A 26,791-nucleotide genomic window follows, 5' to 3' on the forward strand; every position below is an offset into this window, starting at 1 on the left:
TGATAGTATACTCTCAGAGAGTGAAACCTTGTTGAAGACGCTGTTGGTGGCAGACATTCTGGGGTGACAAACGACTTATCTGAAGCCAGTTTCTTCACAAAGACATTATATCGCAACTTGGCAAGGGAATCACAGGGATGTCCTCCAAATAATACTTTCATGGCATTGTTGCCGTTTTCTACGACCATGTCTCTTGTTTGGTTGGGGACAAGGAAGGTGTTTGCACAAGTCTTGATTGCTGAATCCCCCTTTGCCAGTTTCTGAAATGCTGACTTTTTTCCAATTCCAAATACTCGAGATGTCGAGTCACACCCAGTGAAGGCATGAAGGAAGAGAAGATGTGGGCATAGCTCTTCACCCAATGATACTTTCAGCTGGTTGATATTGTGCACCTTCCAGTTCCTGGATGAATTGTCAGAACAAAAATACAGTTCTTTGCTGTCGACGCCAGCGTAATGCAATAATAGCACCAACAGATCTGTATCTTCTCCAATCAGGGTAATTGATTGTTGGTATGACGATGTCACTGCCGCTTTTACTATGTCCACATCAGCATCCCCTGGTGCATGAATTACGTTCAAGCCAATTTTCTTCATTTCCTCACTGATGAGGTTGATGAGCTGTTGCTTGTTGGAGCTCCTGGACAGGAACTCGTCCTTTTTGCCAGAGAATTCTGTTCCAGGTGTGAAGCTGACTTCGGGATGAACAATATGGCCACGGCGCTTGTGTGTATTGTCCTTAATAGATGGTCCATCATCATAACCATCAAAAACGACTGTTGCTTTTCCATAGTGACGAATAGTGAAGTCAGCATACGACTTCGCTATCACATTGAAACTGTCCCCGGCTGTCCATGACAAACGATGCAGCAAGGAGCCACCATCAAGAACATAGTGCTCAGTTTGGGGAACAGAGTCAGACACGGTATCATTTGACACTTTAGCAGAATGGTCTCTGATAGCTTGAACTAATTGAGGTTTGTCAGCCTTTCTGAAAATACCTATACCCTCAAACAGGGCAGGGGGAAATGGGCTCAGCTCATAGCCCATGACATCTTCCAATGAAATGTCTCCTGTTTTTGACACAACAAGAAATCTTTGAAAGAGTAGAGCAGGGTCAATTGCTCTGTCTGGACCAAGTTTAACTGAAGATACATCTCCAAGTGTTTTGTCTCTGTCTTTTCGTTTGAAGGAAGATGTGAAAGCGGGTTTATTGACCATACTTTCCATAATATTCTCTCCAACAGACTTATGCTCATGGACATTCACATCCGACGCGGTCACCACTCCAGTCACAACATTTCTTAGTGAGGGATCTGGAGAAAACGGAGAGCATTCACTGAGTTTTGAACTGATTTTGGCTAGGTCAGAAGCATCTCTTTCCATCCTTGCGCCACTAGAATCCTTGTGTTGTTCACTAGTCGTGTACAAAAGATCAGTGAATTCCTGCATCGCGCTGTTATATTCCGACGTGACCGGCATTGACATTGTCCATAGAGACCGTTGTTCTTCACCCATCCCACTTCCGCGTGTTAGGCCACCAGTGCTCTTCAGGGATCTCATCAAGGTCTGTTCGATGACAAGATCAAGGCTTAGACCCGCCCAGAACTTATTACGCCATCCATTTTGGACGCCATCTTGGATTTAAGGCTTTCCCATCACTGATCAACTTTGAAAATGATTTCAATAGATTTGTTGACCTCCGAAACATAGAAATTGACACAAAAATCGCAAATATAGGCCAACTAGTGCCCATTCTATGGCAATTTAAGCCCACGACGGCCATTTTGGACGCCATCTTGAAAATAGGCCCTTTCCGGTAGGTGGATTTGAGTAGATTTTTAGTATGTTATTTTGGAGGTCAAACCCTACCCAAAACCGTTAAAAAACCTTTTGTATCAATTTTTTGGGGGTAAGGCTATTTTTTGTTGTAGATTTACCCGACTAATTTTACACATTATACATATTCGGAATCATTTTTATGATTTTAATCTCTATTTTACATGTGATCCACATTCGGAATCATTTTTGTGATTTTAATCTCTATTTTACATTTAATCCACATTCGGAATCATTTATATGACTTTAATCTCTATTTTACATACAATCCACACTCGGAATCATTGTGATGATTTCAATCTCATTTTACACATTATCCATATTCAGAATCATTTTTATGATTTTAACCTCTACTTTACATGTAATCCACGTTCAGAATCATTTATATGATTTTAATCTCTATTTTACATAAAATCCACATTCGGAATCATTTTTATGATTTTAATCTATTTTACATACAATCCACATTCGGAATCATTGTGATGATTTCAATCTCATTTTACACATTATCCACATTCGGAATCATTTTTATGATTTTAACTTCCATTTCACATATAATCCACATTCGGAATCACTTATATGATTTTAATCTCAATTTTACATGTCCACATTCGGAATCATTTATATGATTTTAATCTCATTTTACATACATATCATCCACATTTGGAAGCATTTTTATGATTTTAATCTCTTTTTCATGTAATCCACATTCAGAATCATTTGGATGATTTCAATCTCTATTTTAAATATCATCCACATTCTAAATGATTGATATGATTTTAATCTACATTTTAAATATAATCCAGATACTAAATCATTTCTATGATATTAAACTCATGGTGGTGATCTCTCACTGCTATGACCTTTGTCGTTTGATTGCAATTTTTATTTGATCTTATCTCAAATTGCAAAATGCTCCTGACAATTTTTTTGTTAATTGTTAAATAAATAAATGTTAAATAAATTGTTTTTGTTGAATAAGCAATTGTTTTTAATGGTAAGGAATGGATTATTGATTATGGCGTTGGGTCTAACTTTGAACTTTTGTCATTTAAAGAAAAGCTCGCACACCTCGCTTCAAACATGATGGGCAGAGACCAAGGCCCAATCGGCCACCGAGGACCGCCCGGTCCTCCTGGCCCGCCGGGCCAGCCTGGTATCCATGGCGCCAAAGGTCACGTCGGGCCACGGGGCCTTCCTGGCCTGCAAGGAAATGTCGGATCCGTCGGAATTGTTGGACCCAAAGGTGAATTTGTGGAGGGCATAACTAGACCTTTGAATACAATCAGTGTGATGGAACCATGCAGGGCATGTAATGAGGATTAAGTGGTGTAATGTCAGAGAAATGTATTAGGGGCAGTGCAAGTGGAAAGCACAGGAATGCTCACACAGAAGTTCACACCAGAAGTAGAACACACCACACACTATTATCCCAACATGTTTGTTAATGTCATCACACCAAAGCACTATTTCATATCTTATCTTAATATACCATAAATGTAACTTCATGCCATCTTTTTCAATAATAAAGGGCCCATATATTTGTTTTTAGGTGTGCAAAATGGAGACGGGAGTGGGGTGGGGGGGGGGTTACAAGTGTCGATGATTTTTGATTACCAGAACAATAGAGGGCAACATTTCAACAGACAAAGTGAAGCAAAAGTGAAACAGGTGTACTGGAATGCAGTGCTGCACAACAGCACAAAGAGAGGAGTTGCAGGTGAAAGGGATAATGGGGTTCAGCAAGTGGAGTAAAGCTCTGAGATAGAAAGGAAAGAGGCTATGAGGCAGTGCTGGGCAGCAAACTTATGGATCTTAAAGGAAGAACTTGGGACAAAAGACTGGAGGCGACAATACCAGAGGTGAGAGAAGTAAGTGAACCATTGAGTATTAAGCTTACACTTACTTAAGAAGAGCTATTTCTTCCTGCCAAGGTTTGTGTAATTATTCATCCTCACTCTTCCTGCTCAGGTATGTGTGGGAAGTCAACCTCGTGCTTCCTTCCTGCCCATGTGTGTGAATACTCATCCTTTATCGTGTGTGTGTTTCCTTCCTTTTCACGTGTGATTGGTCATACTTTTCCTTCTTTCCCAGGTATGGTTAGTCATACTTTTCCTTCTTTCCCAGGTGTGATTATTTACATTTTCCTTCTTTCCCAGGTGTGATTATTTACATTTTTCTTCTTTCCCAGGTGTGATTATTTACATTTTCCTTCTTTCCCAGGTGTGATTACTTACATTTTCCTTCCTTTTCCAGGTGTGTGTGATGAGTCATCTTCTTTCTTCCTGTCCAGGTGTGTGAAGTCATCCTTTTCTTTCCTCCCTAGGTGAGTGTGATTTTTCACCCTCTTTCTCTGGGTCAGGTCTTTTTTCCCTGGGCATCGACCCAATAGCCAGGGGGGTTCAATCAGAGCTCAATATATTTCTTCCTGCATCAAGATATTTCAAACGATGCATCATTTGGGGATGAACCCGTGAAAGTGCTGGCTGACCTCCAGAATGTCATTGCCCGGTTGACCGACATTGGCCTTGAGATAAATGGTGGCAAGTGCGAGCTGACCATCCTCAACCATGCATCGTTTTATGACTGTCAACTTACTGAGGCCATATTTAAGGTCGTGCTCCCTGATATTAAGATTGCCTGGATCAATGACTGTACTCTTATTGGTGCTCGGATCTCCCCAAGGCCTTCGTCCAAAGCTATTATCGAGAAGCATGACAACTTGATCCAAATGGCTGGCCGTCTGGAGCAAATTGATGCTCATGAAGCATTTGTGCTGCTCAAAAACTGTTTTGCCCTGCCCAAGCTCCTGTATATCTTGCATGTGTCCCCCTTCTACCTGAATGGTGTGCAGCGAGGAGCTTTTGACTGCACCATTTGCGAAACCATTAATAAAATCTCCAATGTTGCTTTCAACGATTCTGCTTGGATGCAAGCCACACTCCCATTTAAGCAGGGAGGTCTGGGTTTCAAGAGGGCTATTGACATTGCCCTCCCTGATTTCATCTCCTCATTGCTGGCAGTCCGCCCCTTAGTTGATGCCATTCTGTCCCGTGTACGCGGTTTGGCACAAACGGGGGAGTTGACAGCGGCAGTGTTGTCTTGGAGTTCATCCCATATCGGCGTTTGCGAACCTGAAGGCCTGTCCCAGCTCAGCCAAAAAGCATGGGGCGTTGAGGCGGCAAGAGTGTCTTTTGTCAGCCTGATGAACAGCGCAGATCAGGTCACCAGAGCCCGTCTTTTGGCAACAGCCACTAAAGAAAGTCGGATGTGGCTTCATGTAGTCCCTTTTCCCTCTTTCGAAACACAGCTTGACCCTGAGTCTTTACGGGTCGCGGTTGCACTACAAGTTGGAGCATCAGTCTGTGAGCGACATAAATGTCAATGCGGTAATATGATGGATACACTTAGACACCATGGTCTGTCGTGCCATTTCAGTGCCCGTTGATCTTTTAGAGATTCGGCCTTGAACGATGTGGTCAAACATGCCCTTTATGGGGCAGGGATACCATCTGTCCTGGAACCCCTTGGTGCAGACCTTGGCGAAAGCACCCGCCCTGGCTTGACCATCATCCCATACAGGAATGGGAAAAGCCTAGCCTGAGATTGCACCTGTGTCGACACTTTCGCCAAATCGCCCGTTTATAATACAGCCTCAACGGCTGGAGCGGCTGTGGAAGTTCTGAAACGCAATAAATATGCTGGTGTAGAGGAAATTTCTAAGTCATCCTATACATTTGAGACATTTATTTAACAAACAACATAAACAAATACAAACAAACACATAGATATGCGCATATGGAGGATCTAAACACAGACTTGATCCAGATCTCTAAAATGCATGGATAATTTTAGTTATCTTTATTATAATGCCAAGCTTGCACACTAAAAACTTGGCTCGCCGTCACACGATCCATATGAAATTGCTGTGGCACTTAGCGAACATGCCGACAATGTTTGGGAAGTCTTGGCGTTCCATAGTACCACTTGCATTTTGCACAATGCGTATTTTTGTCATTCCCCGTGTACGGTGCGTCGTCTGCTACCAGCTATCTTGTACTGCTATCCCATGCATGTGCACGGGTATCGCTAGTTTTATATAGTGTTCAGTGAAACACAGCACTTTGTCATTTTAAATGCTGGTGCCACAGTTTGTCAGGTCGATGTATTTCCAGGTGGAAATCATTTTCAGCTTTTGTGCAGCAGTTAGCCTAATTTTCAAGGATTGTAGTATATATATATATATATATATATATATATATATATATATATATATATATATATATATATATATATATATATATATATATATATATGTTTCAAAGCCAGATGTGTAAAATCCCTCTCAGCACACAATGACATCACAACTGAATTCCTTTGGGAACTTTGATGGATCGATCACATGCCATTTATGGTATGGAAGGGAAAAGTTCAGTCCGCTTTTTAACAGTCGAGGCAATTATATATAATATGACGCAATTAGAGTTTAGTGAATACATCTGGACATTTTCCTTGGTCCATCATTCCAGTTGTGTTAAAATAACATTCTCATATCAAGTTTTGCAGGAACCTCATATCTATCATTTAATAAAATCCCTTAGTAAGTAAGAATATATTTAAATAATAGGCAATTCTTTGTTTGCTGAATTTAAGCTTATTTGAAAGGTCGGCCTGCTTATCATATCTTTACGAGACAGGTCGAACATCTTTCAATACAAAGGAAAGATATGATTATATAATTCAAAAGTTGATACATGTTCAAACACATAAAATCATACCATATTTGAGTACATTTTTCCATAACAGTTTTATAACAATATATTTATTTCAATATCAAGTTCTAATTTTTAGCATTTTATTATTGCTTTTATCACTCTCAACCCATTATGCTAATTTTGGAGAAATTGCATCGACACCGGCCTCAACCAAACTTATTTATTTGAACCAATCACCATCGAAACAACCTGAGTGTATGGCCAATCTACGTCCACCATTATTAATGATATCGGTAGAAGGCTCGTTGCATCCACGAGCGATATAAGGCAACTGGTCTGGTTTAAGCAGCGACTGAGCTTGGTCATCCAGTGGGGAAACACCATCAGTATTCTGGCTTCGGTGCGGGAAGAACAAAATCCCATATTTACAACATTTTCAAGTCTGTTTTTTCAGAGAAATTTTTTTATTTAAAAAAGAAAAGAAAAGTACAGCAAGTGCATTGAAATCAAGGGACAGTAGATTGAAAAAGTAAAAAAAGTTGATGTTACTTGGATTATTGTATCTTATTGCAAGAAATGTTTAAAACTCCTTGTAAAGTAAATGTACAAGCTATTCTATAACATTGGCATTAAACAGTACAGTGGCACATTAGTACAGAGTGGGAGGCATTCCTGAAATTATACATATGTACAGATACAGGTACAGATGTGCTTCAAATATAATATATTGTTCAACCAAGGTGTTCAACAAGGTGTTCAACCACCAATGAACTGCTAAGCAGGTACGGGACAAGACATCACTGTATCTGCCCGTATTTTGCTGCTGGTGGGTAGTTTAAAAACCATGCGCCACTCCGAAGCCGCCCTCCCAAATTTGGCCAAGCCATGCCGAAGGGCAGTTTGGTTTTAACGAAAGGCGCCTTGTCAGGCCACTTACGAATTTCCCACATACAGGTTTATGTACCAAATTAACTCACACACTACATAGCCCCCGTTCCTTCAAAGACCACAAAACTGGTTCTCATTGTCAAACTATTTATTTACAAGAAATAAATAGGGGAAGGGCAGAAGAGAAAAAGAACACGACCAATGAAGCCAATGAAGAAATAATGAACCCTCATGTCAACGATGCCAATGACGGACCGGGAGAGCTGCAAGACCAGAGTGCTGTGGGAATCGAACATGGGTGAAGAAAGCAGGTCCGGGGGGGGGGGGGAGGAGAGGTGGGAGGGTGGGGAAAGGTCCACAAGAGAGTGATGGGTAGGGAAAGGCTTTGCTGCAGATGGCCACCGGAAAATAAGCTTACTAGCTTCTGCCTGTTGCGTGTTTTATTAACTCCATGCAGGGTGGGACCTATAGGGCCACTCACCGCACGCCCATTAGCTGCTCTCTGGGTGGGAGGGGAGTAGACCCCCACCCTCTCGGAGTCTGCCCATGGGAGGATCTTGAAACCCACCTCACTCATTGAGGCTATGTGGAAACTGTGTTGATTATTTATTTTTAATGAAAACACATAATAGCAGATTACACTGGGGAAAAGCCACTTGGAACATAAAGGTAGGAAACTGGGCCTGAGAAATGAACATTTGGAAGGGAAGACGAAGGGATTTTTACTTAAACAAACAAACTCGATCCTGCCTGTTATTACATGTGCTTATGCTGAATATGGATAATGAAATAACTATTCCCTTCACAATATGCATGGATGTACCTGCAATAAGCATACCTTTGGATGAATAGCTTCTTTGTACATGCAATTTACCTTGTCTTTTAGATCAAGACAGACACAGATAACCTTTTCCCCTGTTTTGCAAAGTTAATACATCATCTTGTGATGATCTGTGTTGAATAGGTGATCAACAAGATAATGGTGAAAGAGGAGAGTCATTAAGGGGACCTACAGGCCCTGCTGGTCGACAAGGAATTCCAGGTAACTGTCCATTGCTTGTGGCAGTGGAGATGGTGGAGTGTAAAAAAACACAATCACACCATGCTGCAGGTTTAGTCATCCACACTCACGCTGAATCAATGAGCAGATTTGTGTTTGCCTCTCTCAACTGAGTGTTTAGCCATCTTTTCTGTCCTTTATTTTACCCTTCTGTGCATTAAACCTTTGAACCCTGAGCTCCTTGGACTTTCAGCTCCCCCACCCTGAGCTCCCTGGAGAAAAATCCGGCCACTCGGGTATATGGAGGTTTGAATAGCGGCCGGTTAAACGACCGCTCGAATTGAAATGGTTAAACATTCCATAAATATTCATTAGAGTGGTCCCCAGTCTAAATGGTGATTGCATGGAAAGGTTTTGCTTCTTCCTTCTGCTGCTTTTGTAGCTCTTCTAACATCAGGAAATGCTCTATGCAGTGACATAAAATTTAGCTTTGGATCAGCGGTTCCATTGAACGGTACAAAGTTATGCACGCCATGCAGAGTTCCAGAAAGCCAGCACATATTTGGGTACAGAGTCATGATGTGAATACCATGTAATTGGGTAGAAAGCTTGACGACAAAAATCTATATCATGGCCTTGCATCCCCTCCAAGCTGTCTACCATCCTGACCAAGCTTTAAACTGTCATCCTGGTGTTTGACAGGCAGGGTGATTCATCAACGTGTGTGCTGTGGATGTTAAACTGGGCATCCCACCTGTCGGCATTAGTTGGTGGACGTTCAAGATACCATGGTGTTTTTCACAGAGAGTAGCTGAGCTATTGCTGGGACCATGGCCAAATTACAAATTCCTGCTCTACAACCTACAGGAGGCACTGCATCAGTGGAACAGCTATGCCCTTGAGAAGTGATACAACCAGAATCCATGTGCTGTGTGTGACTTAGGAATGCAATGGAACTCTTGAAATTCAAGTCGCTGTTTTCCATATCGAACAAACTCCAAAATTGCAACATTTCTTTTCCATTGAGGGACATAGCGTCGTCGTCGTCGTCGTCTTTCAGATGAAATTCATAAGGAGATGCTTCTACGAACTCATTTGGATACCTGGATCATCAATACATTAATTATTTTATTTCAGTGCTTACCTGTTTGCTAATTTTCTCTGAGATCAATCATTCAGTCAGGTCAGTCTTTTGGGACTGCTACTGGTAACATGTAACCCAGTGCTACCTGCCACATGGTCAGGTTGTCGGTGACTAAACCGACACTCCTGACTTGCTTTGCTAGTGGGGAGGGTGACTGTGACACCCCAGCAGGATGAAAATAAACACTGACAAAGGGCAGGTGAGCTCCCTTCGGGAGCCAATGGCCAACCAGTATGGAGATGGTTTCTCCTCAAAAACACCCAATGGGGGTAGGAAAAAAAACATTTTCCACCTGGCCTAGTTGCTCCCTCCGGCACAGTGGTCCTGCGAAGAGGTTTCCTTGTATCAGGACTAGGTGAAGGTTTTTCCAGTTTTTCCTCTTCTTCTTTTTCTTTATAGACCTTTACAAATAGTGGCTGTCAGCCTTGTTTAGAGCAAACTTCAATTTAAACAAAAGAAAAATCAGTCAGAATCAAAAACAAACTGTTCTTAAACCCTCACGAATCTCAACCATAATATATCCTCTAATATCCCTCTTCCTCCTACCATTACAAACATTATAAAGCTAATGAATAACAGCAGCAACTTACAACATCTACCCTGAAAATTGTCATCACTATTTCCATTCTCGAAACCATCTCGAGACATCAAATATAACAACTACATACTAATTTGATGACATTCATATCTCCAGTTGAAGAATGTGTCATTGTTCTTCAAAAAAACACACACGTTAAAATAACAGATGTGATGATATAGCATGGGATATTCCAGGGAGACAGTCTCCCCAGAACAAGAGGGAGGTGGGGCCATCTTGTTTTGTCTGGCTCTGGACTCATTGAGTAACCTTAACACCAAACAAGGACACAGACACACCTGAACCAGTGATGCAGGACTCGAGTCTGGATTCGGACTCAGACTCGAGTCTGGATTCGGACTCAAGTCCACTTTTGAGGGGGCTCGGACTCGTACTCTGAAGGCCAAGAACTCAGACTCCGCCTGATTCTGGCTCGAGACCAGCAAAATTTAGTGTACAGTAAAACTTTTAGGATACAGAGTCGCTCCTTGCCTGTTTACCATTGCCTTAGACTATGCCCTAAAAACTGTGATTGAAAACTGGGATGGTTTATCTCTCTCCCAGCATAGAAGTAGCAGACATCCAACCAAGCACATTTCTGACCTCAACTTTACTGATGACATAGTGCTCTTTTCAGACATGTTATGCAAAGCTGAACTTCTCTTTCACAAGGTTGAAACTGCTGTTTGGTCTATTTGGCCTGTACTCGATGCTGAAAAGACTAAACATCTACACATCAATCCTTCTGCTGAGTGTGCTCTACTTTACTGCTCCTGGAAATCCGATAAAGTGAACGGCTTTAAGTACCTCGGCTCTTATACCAACACACAGTGTGACTTAGAATGCAGGAAAGCTCAGGCATGGGCAGCAGTTCACGCCCTCCATAAAATTGACGAGATCTCCAATTCACAGACAGAGTAAGCTTAGAGTTTTCAAAATTAAGGTTGAGTCGATCCTTATTTATGGGTGTGAATCCTGGACCTTGACCCAAACATTGGAGAAATCACTGGATGGTGCATACTCCCGATTGTTTCGGAAAGTTCTGAACATTTCTTGGCAAGACCATATCACCGATACGATCTGTATGGTTCTTTGCCGCATATCTGCTATTGTGAGGGAACTCCGCCTTCGCCTTACTGGTCATGTGACGTGACGAACTTGCAAAGAAAGTTCTACTCTGGAGGCCTGAAGAACCACGGAGAAGGGGTCGTCGCCTAACTACCCTGCAAGACATCATCGAGAAGGACACCAGCTTGAGGGACGTTTATGCAGTCAATTCTATGTCTCATTGAGAATCCTGGAAAGATCTCATCATGCCGCCATGATAAGTGGATGCTCAAAGAAGAGAAAAAGAAGAAATAAAAAATGTACAGCAGCAAGAACCCGCACGTATAGTAACCAGGCCTAATTGGTTTCTTGCGAAAATGCTCATACCGTGCAACCGTGAAGAAGGTGATTATAAAAGATTAATGGACAGAATCAAACAATCCTGCGCAGAGAAAAATGAAAATAACTCTGACTGATGCTCCAGATTTTCAGATATTAAACGTGAACGTGGTACCTTTGTACAATGGCGCACAATTCAAAACACATTCTGTTCTTTCAGAGTGCACTTTTAACGATTCGCTGAATTACTTTAAACCTAAACACTAAACAGCTTAACTTTAAACTCTATCAAAGCTTTAGGTTTAAGTGCTACACAAAAACAAGGTACATTTTCCATGTAGTAATAAGAATGAGGTTTTGAAGTGTAAAAAGAAACTGGGAATGTGTCGCTATTTTTGCACGATCTTTCTTAAAATAAACTATGATGAAAAAATGTTTAATAAACATAGTAACATACTTTACATCGTTGTACTTATCAACATGAAAAAAGATGCTTATTTGAACATTCATATCAACAAGTTAGGTGTTAATTTATGTGTTTTGAAAAACCAATGAAAAATAAGGAATTATATCTCACTCCTGAATGGTTAAGATGATGCCTTCCATGGCTCAGAAGAGGTCAACTCAACTGGGACAAAGAACAAATCATAATAAATGTCCAAGATCATGGACACTACACCAATGGATTTTAAAAGGTGGCGGGACTGAGCCAGACGGACAAGTGTAGGTTCTTTAAGACAGAAACAGAAAGTACGAGTCACCTGCTTTCAGGATGCAAAAATCTATCAGAACAAACTGACACACAACAGCACAACAAAGTATACAAAGTGATTCATTGGCATATCTGCAAAAAATTCAACATCCCAGTTCCAGAAAACTCGTGGAAACACAAACCAAGGGCAATCATTGAAAATAAAGACGTCATGCCCATGTACGACTTGATGATCCCATCGAGCGTGAACATAGAAAACAAAGCTTTGTGACCGGATATCGTACTTAGGAACAAAAAGGAAACGACAGCATTGCTGATTGAGATATCGGTACCCAGCGATTTTGGCTTAAATAATGCAGAAATCAAGAAAATGACCAAATACCAGGACCTCAAAAATGAGATCAAGAGATCTTGGAAGCTGAAGTGTCAAAATTGCTCCAGTGATAATTATTGGAGCAATAGGAATAATAAAGAAGAAGCTCACTGAGATTTTGAAAACCATCCCCGGGAATATTACCACAAACTAACTACAATTGGAGGCAGTCCAGGATTCGGTGACGATCCTGAAAAGAGCCCTCGGAACAAAAAACTCTGAGAACAACAAAAATTCAACAGCTTGGTCCGTGGTCCGTGATCCCTTAATGAAGCGGAGGTGGATACTTTGAGTCCTAGGACAACTTTGTTCCATCTCCTAAAGACCCGCAAATGGAGATAACAACCAATGACAGACGCACGCACGCACCCAGGAAATCCTGCATGCATTAGTCCTTTGTCCACTTGTTTGTCATCTGTTGGGTTGTAGTAAAAGCCAAATGAGACCAAAACAAATCCCCTTATATTTGGCTCTCCATCGACTGCAGAAAACAATTAGCGTCCAGCCTCAAGCAACATTATAAAGTCCTATCTAATCAACAACTTGTTCCGTTATCAAATCATAGGTATACCAGCATTAAACAATGAACATAACACAATACACTGCCTAACAGCCATTCATAAAAAAAACTTGCAATTGATCACACGATGACCAAAGTCATTTTTTTTTTCAACACGTGCTTCACAGCTCTGGAACTATCTCCACATTTACCATTGCTCCACTAATTTTCAATTCCCTTTAACTCAAACTCCCTACTGCTCACCAATCCAACTCTTCTTACAATCCAATCTATTCCATTTGACTTTTTGAATCTCACATTCCTCATTTGTTTATTGTTTTTATTCTTATTTTGATTTTGTTGAGCACCTTCTGATAGTGCTCTATGAAAGCATATCTATCGGCATGTACGGTGTTTGTATGTGTATAAGTGTTTGTGTATATGTAGGCTAAATGTATGTGTATAAAGTCAGAGTATCAGAGTTGTGTAATTCGTTATAAAGTCGGTTCAGTGTATAGCCATGGTTTGAGTGTTGTGTCGCTGGGTATTATGCCATGCTGTGAGAGATGTGGAGCCGCATTCGAGGAATCGGAGAGATGTTAAACATCTTGTTTTCTGACCACAGGAAAGCCAGGCATTCCCGGCCAAGGAAAAGATGGACGTGATGGAGAAAAAGGGCCGCACGGGTCTCGCGGCCCACCTGGCCGACCCGGCTCACCGGGTCCCTCGGGCCTGCCTGGATATTGTGACCCAGGCTCGTGTTTGGGTACTGGAGCCTTCAAAAGTCCAACCGCACAAACCAAAGGGCCTTAGATGGCGGCCTGATAATCCTAGACCCTTTAACATGTCTATCACATGTAAACAATGGAAAATGAATAATACAATCATAAAATTGTACATTGTTCCATCGTTGTTCTTCAAACACGAAATGCGAATAATTACCAAGAGGTTGGCCCATTAGAATGAGGTTGTGGTTTGGACATTGTGATTATGATGTATAATTATGTTTGTGACGACACATTTGCTTGTGTATAACAAAAAAATGAGAATATAATTAAAAGGTTTGTTTGAAATCAAAACGATTTTGGGATGATGAAGTTTTAATGGACATTTTTGGGATTATGAGTTGTCGTAAGCCTTTTTGTGAGATTGTATGATTAATAAAATAATGAGGTTGTTTTTTTCACAATGCCCGTTTTCAAAATAACAGCAAGTAAAAAACCATTCCTTATCATTTCAGGCATGTGGGATTAAATCATAGGAGGAAGGTTCTTCCTTAAAATGATGTATTTTTACGTCCCAGCAGATGCTTTTTCTCAGGCTCTTTTCATGTCTCCTCCAATGCTGACAATTCCTTAACCATTGATACTTGCTCTCCATGGATCTCAGAATCTGGGGGCTCGTGTTTCTTGCTTAGGCCTGTCACATTTGCTCTACGGCGAGGATACGGCGGCCGTACGCCCTCTGAATTGACAGAAACGTGCGGCGGCCGCAGAGTTTGAGAGGTGGCCTCAGGGTGGCCCTACGCTGTATGGCTATATTTTACAGGCCGTAGGGTCGTCGTGGAATTATAGCGCGGAGTTATAACTTTTTTCATTTCTACGTTCGCCGTAGCAATTCGACAAGCCGAAACAAAAGAACTGGTAAAAAAAAAAGAACCCACTCGTTACCGTCCGTCTGGCCACACGCTCACCTTAGGGCCCCCCTGCGGTCGCCTTGCGGGCACCTTGCATCTGCCTTGAAAATTCTATGGCCGCCGCAGGAACGCCCTAAGGTCACCGTGTGACATCAAATCAAAGACCGTACGGCACCCCCACGTTTTCGGTCTGCACAATTTATAAATACGCCGTGCGGCTACCCGAAAAATAAAAACATATGTGACTGCTACATTGTGTGACCGTGAAAATACTGCGGCCGCCGTATAATTGCTAGGGGCCGTAGATTTTGGAGACCCCACGGCCACCGTGGCAAATGTGACTTAGGCCTTAGTTGTTGCAGTATGCTTCGACGCAGCAAGAACCACACTCTTCTTTGGAACCCTGATAAAAAAAAATTACCCCCGGTTGGGGGTGACGGTCATCTCTGAAGCTCTATAGATGTGGATCTCTGATCGCTTAGAATGGCTTCGATGTCGTCTTGTCTTTTGGTTCAACGCACAGACGAAAGGCCGGGAGTAAAAAGGATAGAAAACCTCAGAAATCAAACTACATTTCTGAGTTATCCGGAGATAGATTTTGAAAATGGTTGATTTGGAACATTTATGATCAACGTGTCTTCAAAGGGATAGAAACCGGACTTCAGAAATCAAACCGCATTTCTGAGTCATAAATGGCGGATGATATTTTGACAATGGATGATTTCACAAGTTTACAGCATCGGTGACCTTGACATTGACCTTCAATCAGGTCTAAAGTCATACCTTCTTGCATCACTCATCGACCCCTACCTTCGTACCAAGTTTCATCAAGATCGGGTGAAATTTTTTTGACCGTATCACATCGACGATTTTTCCAACTTTAAAGACACGTGACTCGATAACCAGGATGAATTTCAAAAAACCTGCCCGACCAAATTTAGATATTGTTCCATATTATCAGAATCCAAAGGAATTTCGAAGATCAGATCAGAAACGACGGAGGAGATAGATTTTGAAAATGGACGATTTCGCAACTTTGGAGTGACCTTGACGTTGACCTTGACCTTCAATGGGGTCAAAGGTCATACCGTCGTGCATCACTCATCGACATCTACCCACATACCAAATATCAAGAAAATCGGAAGAAAAAAATGGGGACGTACGTACGTATGGACGGACGGACATCGAGACTGATTTTATTAGGTCATCTCCTTTGAGGTGACCTAAAAAGAGTAGAAAATATTTTGCTCTATTTTACAATCCTGTATTGCACAACATTCAATATTTATATTGTTACATGAATGATCGTGCAGTCCACACTATGCGAAGCTGACTGAATGACCAACTGTGCATTATGTGTGCATATACTCTTCACGAAGAACACCCTGGGATCACGGTTGCACTTACCTGTAATAAGGTCACATATACCTGCAAAATGTTGCATCAATATCCAAAAGGGTACCAAGTTGGCACGGTATAATACTCCCGGAACTGGCTCTTTTATTGAAACAACAGCATTTTGTGTTAAAAACACCAAATTTGGCACACTTGCAATATTTTTTATTTTTTATTTTATACATAGTCGTGGCTAGTGGAAGAGCTAGTACACTGAAATGATCAGGATGTAACAGGATGAGAGAACGAGACAGAGAGAGACAGACATCAGAGTTGAAGGCCAAGATAGAGGGAGACTTGACAAACAAGTGGGGATGGATGAGGGGCAGGAAAGGACAAGATGGAAACTCCAATGAGGGAAAACTGGAAATTGGGAAGGAGGGGGGGGGTGAGGGACTGAGGTGGGGTTAACAACGGCAGAAAAGATCATGGTTTTGGATTGGGGATGATCTGAGATGGTGGGGGCAATTACTGTATCACATCACTAGATATGTGTATCTGGCAATCGCTGTGTCACTTACGGATTTGACAATGAGGAGTTGACTCGATAAAGTGGTATGAGGGGATGTTTAAGAGAAGGGCTGCATGGCCCTTGAGCAACTAATCAGCAAGCCCATTTTGAGGCTACAGAACCTGAGTAAGCCATTTGCACTCAGGACCAACAACTGATATTGGTATTGGAGCTGTTCTATTGCAGCGACACGAGGGAAGACTTTTCCCTGTGAGTTTTGTGAGCAAAAATCTGATGAATCATGAGAACTACTCCTCCACCATGGGGGAAAAAAGGGCTTGTGGGGAGTATTAAGAGATTTGTGCTGTGTCTTTGTGGGACTGAATTTGCCTTGTTCCCGTACAGCAATGACTTGTGATTTGTCAGTAAAACAAAGTTTCTCAACGATAGGATCATGAGATGGACCACGTTTCTCAAAAACTATCGGTTTATGACAGAGCGGATTAAGGGGAAGGACAATGCCAGGGTAGATTACCTGAGCAGGGTTGTTTACACAAGGAACTTGGACACAAGGTGGCCATTAGGCCCATAAAAGACCACGCAATGGTTATTTGGCTGTGCTCAATCCTTATTTAGGTAAACTGGGTTGCAGCATTGGGTGCGTGGCACCCCGTACCCGGTGATGGTCAATTTCCTGTTGGTACCGCGGTTCCGTTAGTGATGAAGGCCGACTTGTGTGTCTTGGTCAGGTTCGCTGTGAGCACAAAGCTGGTTTACCTTTTAGTGTCTCCGGTCATCTGCTGCGCCATGACAACAGTGTGACTTTTACCGTGAAGCATGCATTAAGCGTTTTTACTCCCCAATCGTCGTTTTTCTTTTGAGGTGCTTTTTCCACTCTTTGGCTTGGTTTCGGAAGATGAAAAGGCGATTTATTTTATTTCTCGGCCGATCTTCATCGAGAGCGAATGAAGTCACTTCAAACAATGTAAAGGATGGTGCGAAGAGGACGGAAGGACTCACGGTCTTACGGGGAGTTCAATTCTAGTTCCCACCAAATTGGAGTTATACCCAGCGAAGCATTACTTTTCCTGGGACGTCTCTTACACAATCTGCTTGCGGATTCTACTTTATCACTTGAATTTTTCACCATACTTGTGCTTGCCAGAAGTGTACTTCTTTTACTAACCGACATTGCACGTCTTCCCGAAGGGGTTTGTCTCTGAGGTCTCGGACATACAGTATTATCAGGGACTTTTCGTGAGTTATTTAGTTTTCTCAATACTGCTCGCCGTTTGTTTCATATCGTGATTCCCGAGTGGAGGTTTTCTTATGAGGTTGCAGCAGAATTTTTACCTGGGAACGTCTATTACCTCCACCACTGAAGGTGGACGGAGGTTGTTTTCACCCGTGTTTGTCTGGCTATTTGGTACTTGCGGAATCGAAGATTTGCAAGTACTATATTGGTTGGTGATTTGCTATATTGCAAGTACTATATTGGTTGGTGATTTGCTATATTGCAAGTACTATATTGGTTGGTGATTTGCTATATTGCAAGTACTATGTTGGTTGGTGATTTGCTATATTGCAAGTACTATATTGGTTGGTGATTTGCTATATTGCAAGTACTATATTGCAAGATTTTACAAGTACTATATTGGTTGGTATTGAATCGAAGATTTGCAAGTACTATACACCACTGAAGATCTGTGATTGTCTGTTTTTTTATGTTAATCGCCTACAGGTCACAATTTTAAACTGATCTTCATGAAACCACGAAATGGTAGAGTTTGTCATAAGTAATAAGCCTATTGATTTTGAGGTCAAAAGGTCAACATAGGCCAAAGTTGAACAAATTCAGTGGGATTTCTAGAATTCTCAATTTTCATCCGATCGACTTGAAATTTTAACAAGGTTTGCATATCAGGTCACTGAATTCAATCACCATTTATTTTTCAGGTCAACATAGGCCAAAAGTTCAAAATAGGCTGAAAGTCAACAACTTCAGTGGGATTTATAGATTCTTCAATTTTCATCCAATTGGTTTGAAATTTGAAGAGGATTTGCACATCAGGTCACTGAATTCAACGACCAACTATTTTTATGGTCAAATTTGTTTTAGGTATTTCACAAGTATCGTACTCTGCATGATGTCTTTGATCTTGTTTGTGTGTGTGTCTCTGTGAGCAGGATATGTCAAAAAGTTTTGGACTGATTCGGATGAAACGCGGTGGACATGTTTGGGTGTGTGACGAGGACTGATCGATTTGATTTTGGTGAAGATCCGAATAAGATAAATTATTCTTTTTTTAATTCCTCAGTGATTCTTCATAACTGAGATTGGACCAAAAACGATACTTCAACAAGTTGTGGACGAGTTATGACAAAACTTGGTGGATGAGTTGGGTAGGTGACGAGGACAAGCCAATTAGATTTTGGTTCAGGTCCGGATGCAGATCAAGCCCATCAGATCTAGCCCTTCTTCTTTAACGTCCACTATTAACCAACGTTTTCTTGTGGGGTCGGCCAGGGGAAGCGTGCCTTGAGTTTTCATGAACTGGCTGGCCAGGCCTGACGTTTGACTAGTTCGGGCAGGAATTTGGCGATGGTGCCCCTTTAGCTCACCTACTCTTTGCGACGGACACTGTGGGATCTTTAACGTTCACTCATGTTGGCAGACGGGGAATCCGTCTAATGTCGATCCGAGGGATGGCACACAGATTGATGAATCACGCTGTCTGTGAAACACCAGATTGAGAGTTTATAGCTGGGTCAGGATTCAAACCCAGGCTGGACGGCTTAAAGCGAGCATGCATACCTCTTGACCATCCGAACACAAACCCTAACTGTTCAGCCTGTCGGAGGTCCGGGCTCTACCGAGTGCAGTTCTCCAGTTCCAACTGTTCTTCAGTACATCTATCTATAATTCCATCAGTGTGTGTGTGTGTGTGTGTGTGTGTGTGTGTGTGTGTGTGTGTGTGTGTGTGTGTGTGTGTGTGTGTGTGTGTGTGTGTGTGTGTGTGTGTGTGTGTGTGTGTGTGACCGCTGTTTCTCGCCAACCACTTGTCCGATCTAATTGAAACTTGCCAGGTATATTGCTGGGGCCCTGTGGATGTGCCTTTTCAAGGTTTGATATTAATCGGACAAGTGCTTCTCAAGTTATGGCCATTTATTTACCAACCAATGACAAGACACGTTGCTGTGTGGGCATGGCCGATGGGGAAGAGAACCTCAGCCGCGGTCCCCATTACGGGTTACAACGTACGGGCTTCCGGAAAGTGATGACTTCGTGTATTCTAATAATTTCTCGATTTCTTATGCGCATTTATAGATAAACACAATGCCCCAATCCAGTCGTCGTTTACGAGAGCGAAGGAACGGCCTGTGTGGTTCTTTTAAAGTTTTTTGTTTTGTTTTTTGCACTTACGTTTTTTCTTTTGTTTTTTTTTCTCTTCTCTTCTCTTTGTGTTTTTCCTTGTACGACATTGTGAAAAGGCAAAGTACGTTGGCGCCAATTGAATAATTGGCCATTAAAACTAAATTGCGAATAATCGTAACTGCGATATGCGAACTTCCGGGCCACGCACGTACGGGCACGCGAGCACGAAGGCAAAATACGTTGGCCTGTGTGGTTGTTTCTGGCTTGCGGTTTGAAATTTTTTTTTTCTTTTTGCACGTACGGCCACGTACTAGTATAATAAATGGTGAGTACCGACGACTGAGTAGGAATTGTATTTATCATCTTTACAATTTTTGCAACCTTGTAGTATGAGGATCAGTCTGCACTCTGGGCAGACAAAAAAAACCTGTTGGATGACTTTAATTTTCCTCAGAGACCAGGGGTGTGTTCAGTGACCAAGTTTCTTGTGGAGCGCTCGCCAAGTGGCTGAAGCACTCCATACGAAACACTGGAGAAGAAATGGCTTGCTTGGTAACTGAACACACCAATTGTCTTTGGTAACTAGGTAAGTGGAAGGTTGTGAGCGCATAAAAGGTTTTCGTCTCTGGGGCTGGGGCTACCAATCGGCTGGTCATTGGTGTAGATATCTGAGGAGTTTGCACGCTACCTCCCCAAGTAGTCGGTGCCCCTCTCTCCTAACGACTTATTTTCGATCGTGACGCATCTTGTATGGAATATAGATCCTCACGGTTCTGAAGACACGACTATAATTTACATAGTTGCTTAATCTCCTGTTTTAGGCGGTAGTCTGTCGCGTTTTTGTAAATTCGTGAACAACTTCCCGCTCTTATTGAGGAGGTTTCAGTACCCATGATGCAATGCGTGTGCGCCATTTTGGTTGGCAAGCCAAACAAACGGGAAAAGGTAAACGAGGCGAAACCTTCCGTTGCAGCGAGTCAGAATAACGAGATGAACATGATAGATTGTCGAGCTACTGATGATGTCGTTGCTAGGGAAGTGAATAAAACCAACATGGCGGCGCGCACGACATGATGGGATAGCTTTGAAAACCCTGTTATTCCCCCAATAACCGTGAAAATAACGCTTTTGCAAACGAATATACCTCTCATGGAAGTTTTTGCTCGATTTTCATGTGACAAAGTTTCTGTCGACCTTCGGGTGTAAATTCATCAGGAAAACATAAACATTCTGATTTAATTTTACATGAAAGAGTGTCTTCGAATGCACAAAGTTAAGGTTAAAATTTACAAGATTCCCCTACCTGAGAAGGTGGTAAGGAAACCCCTTTCCCCAGACCTTTCCCACCCTCCCTGACCGGAGCCACTATCTCTCCTCCCAGCCCGCACCCCTCGATTGTTTCGCTCCCTCGCACACGCCGATCCTTTCCATTCTCCCGCTTTTTCTTCTCCCAGCCTCACCTGTATTTTCAAAGACAGAGGTGTATAGCAGTAGGATCACCAGTTGGGGTGGAACTTCCCTCCTTCTCAGCTCGTGACTCCCAAGTTTATAATCATTTTTTTTGTTGTTGTTGTTGTTGTTGTTGGTTTACGGTAACCTTCGTCGCGCTCCCTCGTCCCTTCCATGACAGGTGATCTCATGAAGCGAACGAGCGATGGGGACCTTGTGGAACCGCGTGGGACCGTTTGTCGTGTCCGCGCCGTTTTCCGGGTAAACACGTTACCTTGAGTTGTGCACCTCTCCCGTTCCCGCGTCGACATCAATGCTGAGTGAACTCTCCCGGCTCCTGCACACCTTTCCCGCCCGTACCATGTCCGCCCGAGCTATGTCCGCCCGAGCCAGGAGAGTGCTCTGTGTGGCTGAGAAAAACGACGCAGCGAAACATATCGCGGATATTATGTCAAGAGGAACGTTCCGGAGGGTGAGTGTGCGAGTGGGTTTATATGGTGTGTTCGGGTGGGTTTCTATGAAGTGAGTGTTCGGGTGGGTTTCTATGAAGTGAGTGTTCGGTTGGGTTTCTATGAAGTGAGTGTTCGGGTGGGTTTCTATGAAGTGAGTGTTCGAGTGTGTTTCTATGAAATGAGTGTTCGGGTGGGTTTCTAAGAAGTGTGTTCGGGTGGGTTTCTATGAAGTGAGTGTTCGGGTGGGTTTCTATGAAGTGAGTGTTCGGGTGGGTTTCTATGAAATGAGTGTTCGGGTGGGTTTCTATGAAGTGAGTGTTCGGGTGGGTTTCTATGAAGTGAGTGTTCAGGTGGGTTTCTATGAAGTGAGTGTTCGAGTGTGGGTTTCTATGAAATGAGTGTTCGGGTGGGTTTCTATGAAGTTAGTGTTCGGGTGGGTTTCTATGAAGTGAGTGTTCGGGTGGGTTTCTATGAAGTGTGTTCGGGTGGGTTTCTATGAAGTGAGTGTTCGGGTGGGTTTCTATGAAGTTAGTGTTCGGGTGGGTTTCTATGAAGTGAGTGTTCGGGTGGGTTTATATGAAGTGAGTGTTCGGGTGGGTTTCTAAGAAGTGTGTTCGGGTGGGTTTCTATGAAGTGAGTGTTCGGGTGGGTTTCTATGAAGTGAGTGTTCGGGTGGGTTTCTATGAAGTGAGTGTTCGGGTGGGTTTCTATGAAGTGAGTGTTCGGTTGGGTTTCTATGAAGTGAGTGTTCGGGTGGGTTTCTATGAAGTGAGTGTTCGAGTGTGTTTCTATGAAGTGAGTGTTCGGGTGGGTTTCTAAGAAGTTAGTGTTCGGGTGGGTTTCTATGAAGTGAGTGTTCGGGTGGGTTTCTATGAAGTTAGTGTTCGGGTGGGTTTCTATGAAATGAGTGTTCGGGTGGGTTTCTATGAAGTGAGTGTTCGGGTGGGTTTCTATGAAGTGAGTGTTCAGGTGGGTTTATATGAAGTGAGTGTTCGGGTGGGTTTCTATGAAATGAGTGTTCGGGTGGGTTTCTATGAAGTTAGTGTTCGGGTGGGTTTCTATGAAGTGAGTGTTCAGGTGGGTTTCTATGAAGTGAGTGTTCGGGTGGGTTTCTATGAAGTGAGTGTTCGGGTGGGTTTCTATGAAGTTAGTGTTCGGGTGGGTTTCTATGAAGTGAGTGTTCGGGTGGGTTTCTATGAAGTGAGTGTTCGGGTGGGTTTCTATGAAGTGAGTGTTCGGGTGGGTTTATATGAAGTGAGTGTTCGGGTGGGTTTCTATGAAGTTAGTGTTCGGGTGGGTTTCTATGAAGTGAGTGTTCGGGTGGGTTTATATGAAGTGAGTGTTCGGGTGGGTTTCTATGAAGTGAGTGTTCGGGTGGGTTTCTATGAAGTGAGTGTTCGGGTGGGTTTATATGAAGTGAGTGTTCGGGTGGGTTTCTATGAAGTGAGTGTTCGGGTGGGTTTCTATGAAGTTAGTGTTCGGGTGGCTTTCTATGAACTGAGTGTTCGGGTGGGTTTCTATGAAGTTAGTGTTCGGGTGGGTTTCTATGAAGTTAGTGTTCGGGTGGGTTTCTATGAAGTGAGTGTTCGGGTGGGTTTCTATGAAGTGAGTGTTCGGGTGGGTTTCTATGAAGTGAGTGTTCGGGTGGGTTTATATGAAGTGAGTGTTCGGGTGGGTTTCTATGAAGTTAGTGTTCGGGTGGGTTTCTATGAAGTGAGTGTTCGGGTGGGTTTCTATGAAGTGAGTGTTCGGGTGGGTTTATATGAAGTGAGTGTTCGGGTGGGTTTCTATGAAGTGAGTGTTCGGGTGGGTTTATATGAAGTGAGTGTTCGGGTGGGTTTCTATGAAGTGAGTGTTCGGGTGGGTTTATATGAAGTGAGTGTTCGGGTGGGTTTATATGAAGTGAGTGTTCGGGTGGGTTTCTATGAAGTGAGTGTTCGAGTGTGTTTCTATGAAATGAGTGTTCGGGTGGGTTTCTAAGAAGTGTGTCCGGGTGGGTTTCTATGAAGTGAGTGTTCGGGTGGGTTTCTATGAAGTGAGTGTTCGAGTGGGTTTCTATGAAATGAGTGTTCGGGTGGGTTTCTATGAAGTGAGTGTTCGGGTGGGTTTCTATGAAGTGAGTGTTCAGGTGGGTTTATATGAAGTGAGTGTTCGGGTGGGTTTCTATGAAATGAGTGTTCGGGTGGGTTTCTATGAAGTTAGTGTTCGGGTGGGTTTCTATGAAGTGAGTGTTCGGGTGGGTTTCTATGAAGTGTGTTCGGGTGGGTTTCTATGAAGTGAGTGTTCGGGTGTGTTTCTAAGAAGTGTGTTTGGGTGGGTTCCGATGGAGTGAGTGTTCGATTGTATTTCTAGGAAGTGAGTGTTCGGGTGAGTTTCTATGAAATGAGTGTTCGAGTGGGTTTTTATGAAGTGAGTGTGCGAGTGGGTTCCTATATTCAGTACCTATATAAAGTGTACACCCCCTTTTCAAATTTTTCACCTTTTGTTGACTTGTAACCTGGAATGAAATTGCATTAAATGAGACTTTTTCACCTTTATTTACACACCATAACCCACAACTTCCAAGTGTAAAACAAATTCTACAAATTTCAGAGAATTAAATAAAAATACAAAACGAGAACGTCTTGGTTGGATAAATCTCCACCCCCTCTTCTAATAGCAATTGTAAATTATCTGAGGTCTAACCAATTGCCTTCAAAATCACACACCAAGTTAATTGGCCTCCACCTGTGTTAAATTGTCATGATTCTGATTATTGCTGAATAAAATCAGCTATTTCTTCCTGTAGGTTTCCTCTGCTGGCGAATGCATTTCACAGTAAAGACTCAACCATGAACACCAAGGAGCTTTCAAAAGACCTCTGGGAGAAAGTTGTGTAAACCTGGAACAGATCAAGGGACATGTGCCTTTGAAATATTATGATAAATATCATGTTTCAAAGTCCTTGCATATCCCTTGGAGCACAGCCCAGCCAATCATGAAGAAGTATAAGACGTATGGTACTACCAAGACCCTGCCTAGATCAGGCCGTCCCTCCAAACTAGATGACCAAGCAATAAGAAGAATGGTCAGAGAGGCCAGCAAGAGGCCAATGGCAACATTGAAAGAGCTGCAGGCCTTTATGGCAAAGACTGGTCACGGTGTTCCTGTTGTGTGAGTGTGCGAGGCGGTTTCTGTTGTGTGAGTGTGCGAGGCGGTTTCTGTTGTGTGAGTGTGCGAGGCGGTTTCTGTTGTGTGAGTGTGCGAGGCGGTTTCTGTTGTGTGATTGTGCGAGTGGGTTCCTGTTGTGTGAGTGTGCAAGTGGGTTCCTGTTGTGTGAGTGTTCGGGTGGGTTTCTATGAAGTGTGTTCGGGTGGGTTTCCATGAAGTGTGTTCGGGTGGGTTTCTATGAAGTGAGTGTTCGGAGGGGTTTCTATGAATTGAGTGTTCGAGTGGGTTCGTATGAAGTGAGTGTGCGAGTGGGTTCCTGTTGTGTGAGTGTGCGAGTGGGTTCCTGTTGTGTGTGTGTGTGTGCGAGTGGGTTCCTGTTGTGTGAGTGTGCGAGTGGGTTCCTGTTGTGTGAGTGTTCGGGTGGGTTTCTATGAAGTGTGTTCGGGTGGGTTCCTATGAAATGAGTGTTCGGGTGGGTTCCCATGAAGTGAGTGTTCGAGTGGGTTCATATGAAGTGAGTGTTCGGGTGGGTTCCTCTGAAGTGAGTGTTCGAGTGGGTTCCTATGAATTGAGTGTTCGAGTGGGTTTGTATGAAGTGAGTATTCTGGTGGGTTCCTATGAAGTGAGTGTTTGGGTGGGTTCCTATGAAGTGAGTGTTCGGGTGGGTTCCTATGAAGTGAGTGTTCGGGTGGGTTCCTATGAAGTGAGTGTTCGGGTGGGTTCCTATGAAGTGAGTGTTCGGGTGGGTTCCTATGAAGTGAGTGTTCGGGTGGGTTCCTATGAAGTGAGTGTTCGGGTGGGTTCCTATGAAGTGAGTGTTCGGGTGGGTTCCTATGAAGTGAGTGTTCGGGTGGGTTCCGATGAAGTGAGTGTTTGGGTGGGTTTATATGAAGTGAGTGTTCGGGTGGCTTTCTATGAAATGAGTGTTCGGGTGGGTTCCTATGAAGTGAGTGTTCGGGTGGGTTCCTATGAAATGAGTGTTCGGGTGGGTTTCTATGAAGTGAGTGTTCGGGTGGGTTCCTATGAAGTGAGTGTTCGAGTGAGTTTCTATGAAGTGAGTGTGCAAGTGTGTTCCTGTTATGTGAGTGTGCGAGTGGGTTCCTGTTGTGCGAGTGGCTTCCTGTTGTGTGAGTGTGCGAGGCGGTTCCTGTTGTGTGAGTGTGCGAGGCGGTTCCTCTTGTGCGAGTGGGTTCCTGTTGTGTGTGTGTGTGTGTGTGTGTGTGTGTGTGTGTGTGTGTGTGTGTGTGTGTGTGTGTGTGTGTGTGTGTGTGTGTGTGTGTGTGTGTGTGTGCGAGTGGGTTCCTGTTGTGTGAGTGTGCGAGGCGGTTCCTGGTGTGTGATTGTGCAAGTGGGTTCCTGTTGTGTGAGTGTGCGAGTGGGTTCCTGTTGTGTGAGTGTGCGAGGCGAGTGGGTTCAGTTGTGAGTAGAATGAGGGTTTGAGGAATATTGTAAAGGACGTGTCTTCTATCTACTCTCTCAAATCTTTCATTCTCCCCACAGCTCGTACAGGACACACTCATTTTTCCAGTGACCCCCTCGTAGTTAAATTACAAATATCCAGGCTCACTGCGCATCTCCCACTCTTTATTCCTCATTTGTTCTGCACTCGTGGATCTGCTTTCCTGAAGCTGCTCAATCCCATTCATCATTCCAGGGCTTCGAGCAGGCAATTTGTCACCATGTAGTCTTAATCCCTCGTTCCATACCCATGGTGTTTTCCTTCCCCATTAACCCTACCTCGGCCAACTGT

The 26,791-nt window shown here is 43.1% G+C and overlaps 2 protein-coding genes across 3 annotated transcripts in view; both read left to right on the top strand.

Moving 5' to 3' along the window:
* The window catches only part of LOC147035470 (uncharacterized), a 213,875-nt gene extending 199,549 nt beyond the window's left edge, over positions 1–14,326 (top strand). Inside the window, exons 34-36 of the mRNA XM_085867696.1 lie at positions 2,896–3,084; positions 8,406–8,483; positions 13,758–14,326. Coding sequence (XP_085723822.1) covers positions 2,896–3,084; positions 8,406–8,483; positions 13,758–13,945 — 455 coding nt within the window. The 3' untranslated portion in view covers positions 13,946–14,326. The remainder of the gene's footprint in view (positions 1–2,895; positions 3,085–8,405; positions 8,484–13,757) is intronic.
* Positions 14,327–21,553: 7,227 nt separating this feature from the next.
* The window catches only part of LOC147035472 (DNA topoisomerase 3-alpha-like), a 41,162-nt gene continuing 35,924 nt past the window's right edge, over positions 21,554–26,791 (top strand). The window contains exons 1-2 of one of the 2 annotated variants that reach the window (XM_085899225.1): positions 21,554–21,911; positions 24,680–25,044. Coding sequence is in view for 1 of the 2 variants with exons in the window: in XM_085899217.1 (XP_085755343.1) it covers positions 21,753–21,911 (159 nt within the window). In the remaining variant the exon portion in view is untranslated. The remainder of the gene's footprint in view (positions 21,912–24,679; positions 25,045–26,791) is intronic. The other variant, XM_085899217.1, reaches the window with a different exon arrangement.

The sequence above is a fragment of the Eptatretus burgeri genome, chromosome 1, assembly GCF_056783735.1.
Source record: "Eptatretus burgeri isolate ZD-2024b chromosome 1, Ebu_testis_v1, whole genome shotgun sequence".
NCBI classification, from domain to species: Eukaryota; Metazoa; Chordata; class Myxini; order Myxiniformes; family Myxinidae; genus Eptatretus; species Eptatretus burgeri.